A 15797-nucleotide genomic window follows, 5' to 3' on the forward strand; every position below is an offset into this window, starting at 1 on the left:
ATGACCTCAAAATGAGCTGCAATGTTTTTCTCTATTTGATTAATGAATAAGCTAGATAATATAAAGAGAGCATTTCTTTTCTTTTAGAGAGACTGTCTGTTCTGACCAGCCAGTGGCACTGAGCTGGGGTTGCTGCAATCTCTTTAACTCACCAAGAAATTGCTTTTTATTTTAAATTGGTGTTTTTGTATCCCGTTGTTTTCAACTTCATCATTCACACAGTATGCAGTAACTGCAACAGATTAAAGCTGACAGAATACAGCCTGTTTGTGATGGCTTATGGGTAATTCAAGTGCTCTGCCATTAGTCAGGTTGAAGCCAAAGTCAATATGAATATGGATGCTCTGCACCATTGTTGAGCAACACGCCATTGTGAGATTTCTTTGAGCAGAGGGAGTGGAACCTCACGGAGGACCCAAGCTGGTCCAGACGCACCGACACCTTGGTAAAGAAGGTACGACGACGGCTTTACCGCCTCATATCCCTCAGGCTGCCCTCCCAGATACTTTAGAACATCTACACATCCATTCCGACTCGAGGTATTACTGCCTCGTTGGGAACAGCACGCCACAGGACCACAAGGCTGTACAGAGAGTGTGCACTCAATGAGTCTGAGGACATCTACGCCAAGTGATGTCACACCAGGGCCAAGAAAATGATCAGTGACAGCAAACATTATAGAAAAATATACAGTATGGATGGATATTCATATAATTGGTCATTTCAATGTATTAGGAATGTATTACATAAGATAAGTAGACGCTATATTTTATTAAGTATTAAGATATGAGAGTTAGGCGTTAAAAACCTCATGCCTATATGTTTTTGTTACCGTGTATAAGCCACAGACCACCATTATCTCTCAATTTACAAGTCTGGACGTGCGGGAGTGTTGAGAAGAGATGGACCCCTTGATGAGAAGGGGAATGTAAACTATTGAGTTTGTAAATAATTGATAAGCGCTGGGAGAGTTTGACACCCACCCAGCCAAGAGATAATGGTAGATTAATTAGGAGCAGCATACGAGAGCAATGGAGTGCTAGAAGTCAGATGAGGAAGAATAATGGCTTACCATAAATGAGAAGAATTGGAATAAAAGAAAAATGTGCCTATTGCTGGAGGCTTATTGTTCCATCTTAAAAGAGTCCGTATGCGCGCTATACAATAAATCTGAATTCTGCTGTCTGTTCTGAAGTCTCCGAGCGCCTTCACTGGGGGCTGAGGGCGCCCCTGCCATGTCAGCCTGCTTCAACAACATCCCAACAGCAGCCAAGTAAGTGAAGTCCGATTCAGAGAGACTGAGGAGGAGCTTCTGTCCACAGTCCATACACATCTTGAGGAAGGCATCTCAGGTTAGATGATCTCCTGTTGTTAACTCTCTTACATTAAGCTGTTGAAGTTGTTTATGAAGTTATTATTTAGCACATATTTTATTTATAAAACCATGTCCTTTTGTTATTGTTATTATCCTTAATTGTTATTGTCCTTAATATTCTTCTTATAGGGACCATCATTGGTTTCACATTTCACTCCATATTGTACTGTATGTATAATTTGTATTTGACAAATACAATTTGATTTGATTTAATTTGATTTCACCATAAGAAACCCACCAGCGCAAGTAATTTTTTTCCAGATTTGCCACCACCTCCATTTTTTTTAATTACCAGGACATATCAGGTCATAAGCTTTCGATGAAGATTTCATTCTCCATCTTTGTCATTCTTGACATCCAGCACTTGATGTTCAGCAGATGTTGCTGCTCTTCTTCTTCTTATTATTATTATTGTGGTGTTCTTTGTCACAGCTTTGACCCCTGTAATTTGCTTGATACTCAGCAGATATCACCAATCTTCATTTTACGTTCTTGCATATGAAGTATAGAGAAAGTATAGTAATCATGAAAAAATTCAACCTTGAGATTTTGATGAATCTTAATGTTTTAGACCTTCCTGAGTCTGAAAATACCGTTTTTTGGAATTTTGTCTGTGTGTGTATAAACACAACAACTTAAAAACACAACGAGATAGATGGTTGAAATCTGGCATGTGGTTGTTACACCAAAATTGTAGATCTGTTTTAACTTTTGGGCCAAATCCATCACCTGGAAGTGGTACTTTACCTGAACACATACTTGATTTCTTTTTTATTCATGCAGCTGCAGAGTCCGATTTATTCAACTTTACTTAATAATTGTTCGATATATTATTAGTTTGATTTGATTTGTTGTTGATGGTTTAATGTATGGTTTAATGTACATTATATAAAAATATAATCCTTGTCTTGCGGTTTACTCCTCAAATATCCATTGCCATATCTGAGTATACGAGAAAGTTGAGGGGAGACCACTGCCGATTTTTTCTATCTGCCATACCACTTTGTTTTGCCTATCACTTTGCCATAAGAAATCCTCAAGAGCAGGTCACTTTGCTGAGGTTGGTGCTTCTTCAAATTTGTTGATTCACTAGCACGTCTCATGTCATACGCTTTCGATCAAGACTAAGATCAAGGTGCTAGCCTCAATTCTTTGTGACAGGCCTTACCATTTTCTACAGTATACTAGCTGTGCTACTCATCTAAAACGGGTTGAAATCTAAGTAGTCAACGTAGACCTCAGCGTTAGCACTTGCAGCGCATTGTGTCTGTCCAGTTTGTAAAAGTGGTGCTGATGTTTGTGATGCGCCATCTGTTGGATAGGATTGGGAAAAGCAGTTTTGATCGTGTCACTTATTACACAGAGAGAAAGCAGTTTTCAAGCACCACTTACATTTGTAGTCTGCAGTATCCACACAGCATTGTTAAAAACGCTTCATGCTTTGAAGAAGTACCGCGAGTGAAAGAATGAAAAATATTAATAAGAACGTAGCGAAGTGCGGTGCCAGTGCGTGTGTCGCTTGTTAGGATTTCAGCTCCTTTCCGTGGCTGATTTTATGCCTCGCTATCGTAACATGTTTCCATGTTGATGGCTGTACCAATGCCTCTCTTTTATAGATTTTGATGCTCTCCTGTTTAAATAACACTCGTCCAAATCTTCTTGATGTTGCAGCCATTACCATAACAATAACTTATAAAAACAGCAGAGCTGCACTCGTGTGCACAACGGACATCTTGCAGTCTCAGGTAAGGTAACACCTCCGTTACAAGTGCTTGAGGACTAATGTCCCCTTTTTTTTCATCCAATTGACCCGAGGACGAGTCCCACAATAATCTTTAACATCACCGCCTGTCTTCACCGGGAGGTCTCACCTCCCCTACCATAGGACCCATTTAAGATCTGATTATGCTGCAAGCCGACATTCACAGACGACCCCACTTCTGATAAAGATGAAGTCCAAGGAGGAGACATTCAAGAAAAGATCTAAAGACTGGAAGAGCCAAGAAAGCCCAGGTGTCACAGTGTGAGAGATGTCTGAGTATTCTCCTTGGACTTCACATTCGATTCTATTCTATTTATTTATATTAAATGGGGAGCCTGAACAAACCCCAAATGTTTTCTTGAACAGGCAATACTGGATTTTTTGTGAACAAGCCATCTACAGTATACTTATAACTAAAGAGAATGTGGAAGACGAAGAATATGCTGGTGTGACAACCCCATGGGGTGGGCTGGTTGAGACAGAAGCTGTTGGGTGGCACAGACTCTTCTATACATCCAACTGTCTCAGAGCTTACCCTGACATAGAACAGCTGTGTTACTTCAAATTCAAATTGAAATGTTTTCTGGAAGGATATCTTGTGTTTTACGTCTTGCAATTCCTTTTTTTTTTTAATTTTTAATAGTCTGCTTGGTTTGGTTTTGCATGGCATTCTCGGGAAACGATGAGCCAGCGGGCGTTGGACTTGAATGGACTCGTCGTAAATGAATTAGACGAGATTATAATGCGTAAACATCAGCATAAACAAATTTATTAAAGTGCATTCAGATTCACAAAGCACAAATCATCTTCAGATCAGGAAGAAGAATCAAGTACATTACACAAATGATTAGTGTACCCATGTGCAGTAAGCATTCACACAAATATAATATTTATAACTAAATCATAACTAGGCTGGAAGCAAAACTCTGTAAAATAACGGATATATTTAAGAAATCATTCAATAACGCCTGCACAGATGAAACGATAACGATACGCCTTTCTTAAGTCTGCCGGGCCATTTATCCTTTGAACAACAGGAAGGTGAGCAGACCCAGAAGAGCAGCGATGAACGCGGGCCAGGGTCTCAACGGCGAGCTGGAGCCACTCAATGGCGAGCTGGAGCCGCTCGGCGCTGTGCTGGTCGTGGTGCTCGTTGTGGTGCTGCTGGCTGCCAAAGGGGTCGCAGCATTAGTTGAGAGGGATCTGGACATCGACTCGATGTTGTTCATCGTGAAGACCATTATCACACTCTTTCCTGCAAGAAGAATTTTTAAAATACGTTTTGAAAACCAGATATAAACTAACAATTGATGCACCAATCTTTGAAATCTGAAAAAGAATTATTGCATTAAAAATAATTATTGCCTCATTATTATTACTAATATGTATGTTTGTGGCTATGAGGAGCTTTCTATTGGTTTTCACTGGACAAATATGGGAAAGGTGTTAAGTGTCACACTGCAGCTAACATTTTTTTTTTTCTCATGTTTCCTTATGGTGGAGAAGGAGGAGGAAACCCTGGAGGACCACTGAGGTAATGTCTGGTAAGATCAAAGCCCTACCCTTTGATCTACTGGGGATAACGAGTCACAGGTTACGCCGTGTAATCCGTTATCCCCTGCAACTACTATTTGTGAAATGTGACATCCTCACGGTACTCATTAAGTGACATGCTCTGTGACTAAAAGTCGAGTTGTGTGATGCTGACCTCGCTTCATGCGATCTTAAAGGATGTTCCTAGTTCTTTTCCTATGGCATCTTCTCTGTAAAGTGTGTACCCATCAACATGACAGCGTAGTGGCTGTGGTATTACAAGAGACACCTGCCTTTGACTGTGAGGTAAAGGTCCGTGTAATTTGCCCAGCAATCAGAAAACGGGATTGTGGTGTTCCCTTCAAGACCAGTAATGTACTGGCCACTTAGGTCTTTCAAAGTTGCTGTCAGGACAAAGGACGTCACTCCGACAGACACACAGGCACCCTGGAAAACAAAGAGGGAGCAATCAGGCTTCCATCATCTTTTTTTTATAAGTAGGTTTGAAAATGTATGCAATACAATAAACAGAGTCTAAACAAACATTCAGATACACAGCGTTATAAAGGTCTCACTATAAAATATAGCGTCTTCACAAAGTCTTCAGGCCCCCTCATTTTTGTCACATTTTATTATGTTGCAACCTTGTGCCAAAATCGTTTCAATTCATTTTTTCTTTCATTAAGGAACACTCAACACCCCGCAATGACAAATCAAAAACAGGATTTTAGGAATTTTATGCAAATTTATAAAAAATACAAACTGAAAATATCCCATTGACACCAGTAATCAAACTCTTTGTTTTGGCTCAAGTCTATCCCATTCGAGTGATTGACATTGAGATGTTTGGAGTCCACCTGTGGATAATTCTAATGATTGGACTGGCCCGGAAAAGCCCACAGTTGTCTGTAGAAGGACATACAGTTAGAACGTTAAAACAATTTGGACAAGAACAGGCCATTCGGCCCTACCAAACACTCCAGTCCTGTACACATAATTCTTCTCAAATAGCATCAAGTCGAGTTTTGAAGGTCCCTAAAGTTCTGCTGTCTACCACACTACTTGGTCATGTATTCCATGTGTCTGTGGTTCCCTGTGTGAAGAAAACCCTCCTAATGTTTGTGTGAAATTTACCCTTAATAAGTGTCCAACTGTGTCCTTGTGTTCTTGATGAACTCATTTCACCAAATTGTGTGGTTGAAACAACTGCCTGCAGATCTTAGGGGCAGGACTGTGTCAAGGCACGGATCTGGGGAAGGTGGCGGAATTAATAAGGTTTTGCAGCATTAAAGGCTTCCAAGAGGACAAAAGCCTCCTTTAATTCTTAAATAGAAGAACTACAGTTCATCCCACTGCTGGCCACCCAGCCAAACTCAACAATCATGGGAGAAGAACCTGAAGGTAACTCTGGCTGAGCTTCACAGAATCTGTGGTGTGATGGAAAAAAAACGTCCAGAAGGACAATCACCACTGCAACACCCCACCAATCTGGACTTTATGGTGACAAATGAAAACCCAATTGGAGCTTGCAAGAAGGCACCTAAAGGACTGTAAGAAACAAGTTTCTGTGGTCTAATGAAACCAGGATTGACCCATCTGGCCTCAGTTCAGGCATCACGTCTGGAGGAAACTAGGCACTGCTCATCACTTGCATAATACCATTCCAATAGTGAAGCATGGTAGAGGTCGTATCAGAGACTGGGGAACTAGACGAGGCTGAGGAAAAGCTGAATGTAGCAAAGTACAGGTGTCCTTAATGAAAACCTGCTCCAGAGCACTCTGGGCAACAGATGTGGCTGAAGGTTCACCTTCCAGGAAGACAAAGCAAAGACAACAAAGAAATGGGTTATGGACAACTTTGTGAATGTTCATGAGTGGCCAAGCCAGAGACCAAACCTGAACCTAATCAAACATCGCCAAACTGACCTGAAAATAGCTGTCCACTGAGGGTCTCCATTCAGACTGACAGACTTTGAGGGGTTTTGCAGAGAAGAATGGCAGAAAATCCCTAAATCCAGGTGTGTGAAACATGTTGCATCAAACCCAAGAAGACTACAGGCTGGAATGGCTGTCAAAGGGGCTTCGAGTAAGTACTGAGTTAAGGGTTTGAATACTTGGGATATGGGTCAATGGGATATTCCAGTTTTTTATTTTTACTATAATATCTAAATTGGTCCTGTTTGGGAGTGACCACAAATGGGCCAGTTATGGACTGGTGCTCCGTCCAAGTTTGATTCCTGCCTTGCAATCAATACTGTCAGGGCAGAGTTGGAATTGGAGTCAAGGTGTCTTTCATGTCTATCTCTCTGTCTGTTATATAGTGCCATTCATTTTAAATCAGTCTGTATGCATGTAGTATAGTGCCTTTCACATCTATCTATCTATCTATCTATCTATCTATCTATCTATCTATCTATCTATCTATCTATCTATCTATCTATCTATCTATCTATCTATCTATCTATCTATCTATCTATCTATCTATCTATCATGCCACTCACGATCCTACTTTCATTTTTATTGTTCTTGCCAATTCAAATCAGCCTTGTTTGTTTTCATCCTGACTCTCAGACGTTATTTGTCTTACATTCTGGTCCACCGCCTTAATGGATGGCTGCTGAATCAGTAGACCTCCTTGCTGTCCCACGATCGGCTCCATGACAATCACCAGACTGGTCACGGTCGACACAAAACTTGTAGTCGAATTTTCTCTCGCTGTCACTGGAGCAGACGCCATCTAGAAAAACAATGAAAAGCGAAGTCACCGAGAAGTACTTGGCTTCAAAGTGAAAGCCGCCAGCCATATTTATGTTCGTCTGTACGCTAGTCATTCACATGAAGTAATAAAGAGTTTCAGAAATGCACAGCAAACTTAACAAGCGGGCTTGCATTGGTCTGACTCGAAGCAGACACCATTGATGATTGATAATGGAACATTAATGTCCTCTGGCCGGGTGCCTTTTATTGCCACAAAGCATTCCATGGCGTGTTTCAGGCCCTGTCTGCATCTGGTGCCCGGTGTGTATTCTGGTCAAGCACGTGCAGGGGTGCCAAACTCAGATCATGGGTGGCAGAGGTGACTGTAGGTTTTTGTTCCAGCCACTTTCTTGATGGGTGACTGATTCCTTTTCTTGCTTCGATTTGAATTGTCTGACCTTCTAAGATTGAGATCTTCTCATTTTTATCCTTAACCAGCAGCTAAACACTAATGAGATGGAAAGCGAGGTGACTGATGTCCTGCTTAGCTGACCCCATTCACCCCCATTGTGTGACCTCCTATTGCTGCTAGTGAAACATCCTTCTTTTGTCTTCATTTTCATTGACTTGACTTTTCATCATACAAAGTGAAGTTCTGGGAAGAAGTGGTCAGCTCTGCACAACAAAACATTTGAATGGAGCAAAGCCAGCCATTTTGGAAGCTTTTTGGCAAAACTGAATGCGAACATAAATAAGCCTCAGAATGAAATGGCAGCTTTCATCAACAGCAGAATTTGGCTTCTCAGTAAGGGACAGTTGGAGCAAAGATGGTGTTGAGACCCTGAGTCAGCTTGGTCATCTGTTGTCCCACTTTGCCTGTCTTTACGTTTAGACATTGGTGAAGAAACAATGAAGGATTCTGAATTTGAGACGCAACATCATTAAAATGAGAGCAAAAGAAGGACATTTCACTAGCAGCAATAGAAGGTCACAAAGTAAGCCCTTTGAGAGCCCCGACTTAGCAGATATGAACATGGACTGGAACACCACAAAGCCGCGGGTTTACATTTTTGGCCTGTTCACACTTTACTAAACCTCTTGCTCTTTCTGTACTCCAAAAAGTAAAATTGATCTCTTTTAATTCTTTACCTCTTTCTCAAGGTACACTCAGACAAAAGTTGAGCTAACTTCCTGTGCACGTCTCACCCACTTTAGAGTCTATGCAGTGTCACACACGTGTGCATACGAGGGGGGCATCTTCAGGGCTTCTACGCTACCGGTAATTCCACATCGGACCTTAGGTTGGTGCTGTCACTCACATCTTTCCCTCTTGTGTTCCCTGATCTGTCAGTCGCAGGCTGGAGAGCCGGTGGCGTCATGGCGGAAGTCCCATCACTTCTATTTTGGACCTAATTAAATCCACAAGCCAACCAGCAGCAGGCAGTCATAACAGAATCGTGTCTGCACAACATGTTTCATCTAGACAGTGCACTTTACTTTGTTGTTTTTATTAGTATTAAGTGGTGTTCACCCTGTGGTGACTCAACTCTTCTCACATCTCCTTTGGCTTTCTTAAAACATGTTTTAAAGAAAAAAAATCCTCTGCAACTGCCTTTGTTGTCCAGTAATAAAAGGGGGGGTTTATTGTGATCGTCACCTACCTCAGCCCATGCAGCGGTACCTGGAGTCGGTGGTGGCCCCTTGATGCTAATAGATGAGACATTATACCCAACTACTGCACTGAGGTTTCCAGCAATGGCCATCTGTCCAACAGTATTCGCAAACTTTACCAGATCTTGAACTTGTAGTTGCCCTACAATAGAAAAAAAAGAATGAAATGGTGAAAATACATTTGTGTGGTCTCAAGGAATTACAGTCAGCAAAACGACATGATCAAGAGGTAAAATCGGACACTTTACAAGCTGCATTGTCAACGAAATGAACAGTGAAAAAAATAGTAAATGTTCAAAGTCAAGTCAAGTTGGGAGCCTGCACTCGTACAGCGCGTTGCTGCACCCACTACATGATGAAACAACTCCGGATCCTGGTTGGCAACCCCCCTGGCAGACACGCCATCCAGTCCCACCCTCCGGAAATGACCCTCTATCTGCCGCAGCCAGGTGTTACGTGGGCGACCCCTTGGCCTGGTCCAGCCACTCGGGTCCCCAACAATGAGGATCTTACGAGCCGGATCACCCGCGGGGAAACGCGTCACATGGCCGTAGTGCTGTAACTGATGCTCCCTCACAATGCAGGTCATGTGCCTCATTCGGGACTCCATGAGCAACCGCTCATTCAACACAAAGTCAAATACCAAAACCACAACGTATACCAAAGATCGTAGTCAAAAAGAATATCAAGGATTCATGATCAAAAAACGCTCAAAAGACATACAAAGAAAAAATGTGCTGTTTTTGATGTCCAAATCATGGATGGTGAGGAGAGCATTGCACCGGGATTTAAATGACAGCAGCCATTGTGATGAGCAGAACCCCCAGGACACCCCCCCAGCAACCAAGAGACTCGCCTGTCACTCATGTAAGCTTTGGTGGGGGGGGGGGGGGGTCTCTCACAGGTACTGGTTTGGATTGTCACGGTGGGAAGAGAAAGGGTAAAATCCAGCCACTGACATGCTTTCCATCTCCTCTGGACTGGAGGAGAAGCCACTGGAAGACGAGTGACTGGACCTCTGGCCCCCTGGATATACAAATCACTGCTCATCCAGAAGTCAGCATTCATTCCGGAACCTGAAGAGGACGGAGTTTTGAGTCTGAAGAAATATTTTCACAGGATCGGGTATGACAATAATAATATTACTGTATGTATTTATTTGCTTGATTTCCAGTTTGGGACATTAAACAGGGTGTCCGAACACAGGACAGCACAACTCTTTTCAGGTAGTTGTTTTTTTTTTTTTTATACATCTCATAGTTTTCTAAAAAGATTGAATTTGTGTCACACAAATGAAAAAATATCTCCACTGAGCAGCAGTATAAATAAACACGTAGCTCTGCCTCTAACCTGCCAGCCTAGCAGGCAGCTTACAGTGATGGTGACAACGCAGATTACAATCCTAACTTAACTAATTTAATCACAACAGTTAATGAAATGGAAGTATTTTGATTACCTTTAAACATTTACCAATTTGATTTCTGTCTACTGTACCTTTGCCAACATATGCAAAGAACACAATACCACCAACCAATCAATGCACAACCTTCGAGTTTTTCTGCCCAAAGACTAACTAGGCAGAACTTTTTTTAGCGTGTCAAGTGTGAATGTGAAGAGGGCAATCACCCAGGTCATAGGTGGTAGCGATATTTGTAAAATTTAAACACAGGTTTTAATGTAAGCTCATTTGAGAGATGCTTATACTTTTAATTCAATCAGACTTTAGCAATGTGCTCCAGGTCAAGAGCTGCAGAACTGAGTTAATCATTTCATTTTATTTTGTTGCCGCTTACTCCTAAGCTATTCCAGTTTCTTCTTCTTCTTCTTCTCCAACCCATATAACATAGCTGGTCTCACTACCGTCCTGTAGACCTTACCTTTCACTCTTGCTGATACCTGTCTGTCACCAATCACTCCTGACACTCTTCTCCACCCATTCCACCACTCTCTTTTTCACCTCTCTTCCACACTCCCCATTACTCTGTACTGTTGATCCCAAGTATGTAAACTCATCCACCTTCGCCAACTCTACTGCCTTCATCCTCACAATTCCACTGACCTCTCTCTCATTTACACACATGTATTCTGTCTTGTTCCTACTGACCTTCATTCCTCTCCTCTCTAGAGCATATCTCCACCTCTCTAGGGTCTCCCTCAACCTGTCTCCCTACTCTCATTACAGATCACAATGTCATCAGCAAACATCATAGTCCATGGGGACTCCTGTCTAATCTCGTCTGTCAACCTGTACATCACCATTGCAAATAAGAAAGGGCTCAGAGTTGAACCCTGATGTAATCCCACCTCCGTCACTCCTACCGCAGACCTCACCACTGTCACACTTCCCTCGTACATATCCTGTACCACTCTTACGTACTCCTCTGCCACTCCCGACTTCCTCATACAATACCACAGCTCCTCTCAGTCATCCTCTTATATGCTTTCTCCAGGTCCACAAAGACACAATGCAACTCCATCTGGCCTTCTCTATACTTCTCCATCAACACCCTCAGAGCAAACATCACATCTGTGGTGCTCTTTCTTGGCATGAAACCATCCTGCTGCTCACTAATCATCACCTCCCTTCTTAACTGAGCTTCCACTACTCTTTCCCATAACTTCATGCTGTGGCTCATCAATTTTATCCCCTTGTAGTTACTGCAGTCCTGCACATCCACCTTATTCTTAAATACCAGCACCAGTACACTTCTTCTCCACTCCTCAGGCATCCTCTCACTTTCCAAGATTCCATTAAACAATCTGGTTAAAAACTCCACTGCCATCCCTCCTAAACACCTCCATGCTTCCATAGGTATGTCATCTGGACCAACGGCCTTTCCATTTTTCATCCTCTTCATAGCTGTCCTTACTTCCTCCTTGCTAATCCATTGCACTTCCTGATTCACTATCTCCACATCATCCAACCTCTTCTCTCTTTCGTTCTCTTCATTCGTCAGCCTATCAAAATACTCTTTCGATCTGCTCAACACACTCTCCTCTCTTGTGAGTACATTTCCATCTTTATCCTTTATCACCCTAACCTGCTGCACATCTTTCCCGGCTTGGTCCCTCTGTCTCGCCCACCGGTCCTTTTCTCCCTCCTTAGTGTCCAACCTCTCATACAACTCATCATATGCCTTTTCTTTAGCCTCCGCCTCCTCTCTCTTCACCTTGCGCCTTTTCTTATTTTACTCCTGTCTAATTTCTGCATCTCTGTGGTTCTCCCACTTCTTCTTTGCCATCCTCTTCCTCTGTATACTCTCCTGTATTTCCTCATTCCACCACCAGGTTTCCTTTTCCTCCTTCCTCTTTTTAGATGTCACGCCAAGCACCCTTCTTGCTATCACCCTTACTACATCTGCTGTAGTTGCCCAGCTGTCTGGTAACTCTTCACTGCCACCCTGTGCCTGTCTTACTTCCTGAACTCAACCTTGCAGTCTTCCTTTTTCAACTTCCACCATTTGCCCTCACTCTCTTCCTCTTCTTGATCCGTCATCCTAAAGACCACCATCCTATGCTGCTTAACTACAATTTCCCCTGCCACCACTTTGCAGTCTTTAATCTCCTTCAGATTGACTCTTCTGCATAGGATGTCATCTACCTGTGTGCATCTTTCTCCACTCTTGTACGTCACCCTGTGTTCCTCCCTCTTCTTAAAATACATATTCACCACAGCCATGTCCATCCTTTTGGCAAAATCCACTAACCTCTGACCTTCTTCATTCCTCTCCTCTCTACCCATCACCTCCTCCTCTCCTCTGTTCCCTTCACCAACATGCCCATTGAAATACGCTCCAATCACCACACTCTGTTCATCACTTCATCTAACTCACTCCAAAAACCTTCTTTCTTATCCATCGCACACCCAACTTGCGGTGCATATGCACTAACAACATTCATCATCACACCTCCAATTTCCAGCTTCATCATCATCATCACTCTGTCTGACACTCTTTTCACCTCCAAAACACTCTTGACGTGCTGTTCCTTCAGAATAACCCCTACTCCATTTCTCCTCCCATCCACACCATGACAGAACAATTTGAATCCACGTCCAATCCACCTGGCCTTACTCCCCTTCTCTTTAGTCTCTTCACACACAATATATCAACTTTCCTTCTCTCCATCATATCTGCTAACTCTCTCCCCTTGCCAGTCATACTGCGAACATTCAAAGTTCCTACCCTCAGTGCCACTCTCTTTACCTTCCTCCTCTCCTCCTGCCTCCGGACATGTCTCTCCCCTCTTCTTCTCCTTCTTATTCTTTTCTTCTTCAGCCAGCAGTAGCCCAATTTCAACCAGCACCCTGTTGGCTAGCAGTACTGGTGGCAGTCGTTGTTAACCCGGGGCTCGACCGGTCCGGTATGGAAATTTGTATTGTTGTCCGCATATTGATTTGGCAAAATTTTACACTGGATGTCCTTCCTGGCATAATTCTCGCCATTTATCTGGGCTTGGGACCGGCATGAAGAAACACACTGGTTTGTGCATCCCCTGTGGCTGGGTTTCTACGCTATGCCAGTTTAATGGTCATTATTCTTGCTATCATTACTGCTGGATTATTATATACTAGCTGTGCTAGCTGTCTAGAACGGGTTGTATTATATAAGCAATAAATGTAGACCTCAGCATTAAGTTTGCAGCGTGCCATGTAATGCATATGTCTCTGTTGTACGGGATTTGTAAAAGCAGTGTTAATGTTTGTGATGCTGCAGCTGTTGGAAAGACAAATTATAATGCATTTTATTACTAAAAATGTTTGTGATGCGCCATCTTTTGGAATAACAGAGACATAGCAACTGGACTGACACACTGACAGATGCACAGTCAGTCAGTCTTTTATTAAAGTGGAGGTTGCAGAGCTTTTTGCGTCTTACCCCCCCCATGTTTATGATGAATCAACATATATGGTCACATGACACAGGGTCTCGTAATGTGTTACGGTGTCCAGCACAACTTCTAATATCCCAGTATTGGATCTTTTCTTAAAATAGACTTTGCAGAAGTCATTAATTAGGGTAAGAGACCCAAGGCAGCAGGGCAACTTCTAGACTGAATTCCTCTTTGTTTGAAACTTCTTGTTTGTTATTTGTGCTCTTGTTCTGGTTCACTGTTGATTTAGTTTTGTCACTTCTGGTTTTAAACTTCTCGTTTGTTCCCTGACTACAAATTTGCCACCTCCTTATCAGTGCCATCTCTTAGTTTTCTCTACCAATGCCAAGACCTTTCCAGCTTATCTCAGCAGTTCTGTAGCATTTCCTCTGCTATGATCTCCATCCATCCATCCATTAACCAACAGGAAACAAAACCCAGGCAGGGCACCAGCCCCCCGCCGGGCACACACACACACCAAGCACACACTACAGACAATTTAGAATTGCCAGTGCCCCTAAACTGCATGTCTTTGGACTGTGGGAGGAAACTGGAGTACCCGGAGGAAACCCACGCAGACACAGGTCTCCTAACTGCGAGGCAGCAGCGCTACCCACAGCGCTACCGTGCCGCCCTGCTAAGATCTCTAATTTGCAAAAATTGATTGTCCAAATTCTAGCAGAGGTTCTGGCTAATTGCATATTGATTATAGAGTTTTGACAAACAGAAACTCCACATCTGAGGTTTGTTTTTGTGGTTTTGCACCTTAACAAACTTTAAAATTCATTTCCATTTTGCCAATAACACCATTTTGCGGATCCCAATGCCATGATGTGTCCATCGGTTGTTCACAGAGGTTGTGACCTTAACCTTGTTAGGTAAAGGATTTAAAGGCTGGCTTGAGTCGCCAAGTTTTATTGGAGTTTAATGGATAAGCCTTGAAAGGCTGCTGTTTCTGATTTCTATCCTTTAACAGATCCTTGCTCTTTGATCTCTTTTGATCAACTTTTGGTTTTTGAGGAAAGAAACCTTTTTTGCCTTTCCGATTTTAGATCTCTTGGTCTTATTTGTAATTTACACGACATTGTGATCTGTAGTGAGAGTAGGGAGCAGGTTGAGGAGACCCTGGAGAGGAGGAGATATGCTCTGGAGAGGAGAGAAATGGAAAGTCAGTAGGACCACCAAGGCAGAATACATGTGTGTAAATGAGAGGGAGGTCAGAGGAATGGTGAGGATGCACGGAGTAGAGTTGGCAACTTTGGTGGAGTTTAAATATTTGGGATCAACAGTACAGAGTAACGGGGAATGTGGAAGAGAAGTGAAAAAGAGAGGGCTGGCAGGGTGAAATGGGTGAAGACAAGTGTCAGAAGTGATTTGTGACAGACGGGTATCAGCAACAGTGAAAGGGAAGATCTACAGGATGGTAGTGAGACCAGCTATGTGATATGGGCTGGAGATGGTGGCACAGGAGACAGAGCTGGAGGTGGCAGAGTTAAAGATGTTAAGATTTGCATTGGGTGAGACGAGGATGGATAGGATTAGAAATGAGGACATTAGAGGGTCAGTCAGCTGAAGTTGGACGGTTGGGAGACAAAGTCAGAGAGGTGAGATTGCATTGGTTTGGACGTGTGCAGAGTAGAGATGAGGGGTATAATGAGAGAAGGGTGCTAAGGATAGAGCTGGCAGGTAAAAGGAGAAGAAGAAGGCCTAAGAGAAGGTTTATGGATGTGGTGAGAGAGGACATGCAGGTGATGGGCGTGACAGAGCAAGATGATGAGGACAGGAAGATATGGAAGAAGATGATCCGCTGTGGCCACCCCTAACGGGAGCAGCCGAAAGAAGAAGAATAATTTTTTTTGATAACGTTCCAAGTTTGTTTGAAAGAAT

The 15797-nt window shown here is 42.8% G+C and overlaps 2 protein-coding genes across 2 annotated transcripts in view; both read right to left on the reverse strand.

Moving 5' to 3' along the window:
* Positions 1 to 4931: 4931 nt before the first annotated feature.
* LOC127530096 (fibrocystin-L-like) lies at positions 4932 to 7560 on the reverse strand. Its single transcript, XM_051936005.1, has 2 exons — positions 7258 to 7560; positions 4932 to 5117 (listed from the first exon to the last, which is right to left on the reverse strand). Exons 1-2 carry the CDS (start codon positions 7405 to 7407, stop codon positions 4947 to 4949), a joined length of 321 nt encoding a protein of 106 aa, XP_051791965.1. The 5' UTR covers positions 7408 to 7560; the 3' UTR covers positions 4932 to 4946.
* A 609-nt stretch (positions 7561 to 8169) lies between these two features.
* LOC114641885 (fibrocystin-L-like) overlaps positions 8170 to 15797 on the reverse strand; it is a 169815-nt gene continuing 162187 nt past the window's right edge. Inside the window, exons 75-76 of the mRNA XM_051935585.1 lie at positions 8924 to 9180; positions 8170 to 8286 (exon numbers count right to left, since the gene is read on the reverse strand). Coding sequence (XP_051791545.1) covers positions 8170 to 8286; positions 8924 to 9180 — 374 coding nt within the window. The remainder of the gene's footprint in view (positions 8287 to 8923; positions 9181 to 15797) is intronic.

The sequence above is a fragment of the Erpetoichthys calabaricus genome, chromosome 13 (genome assembly GCF_900747795.2).
Source record: "Erpetoichthys calabaricus chromosome 13, fErpCal1.3, whole genome shotgun sequence".
Taxonomy (NCBI): domain Eukaryota; kingdom Metazoa; phylum Chordata; class Cladistia; order Polypteriformes; family Polypteridae; genus Erpetoichthys; species Erpetoichthys calabaricus.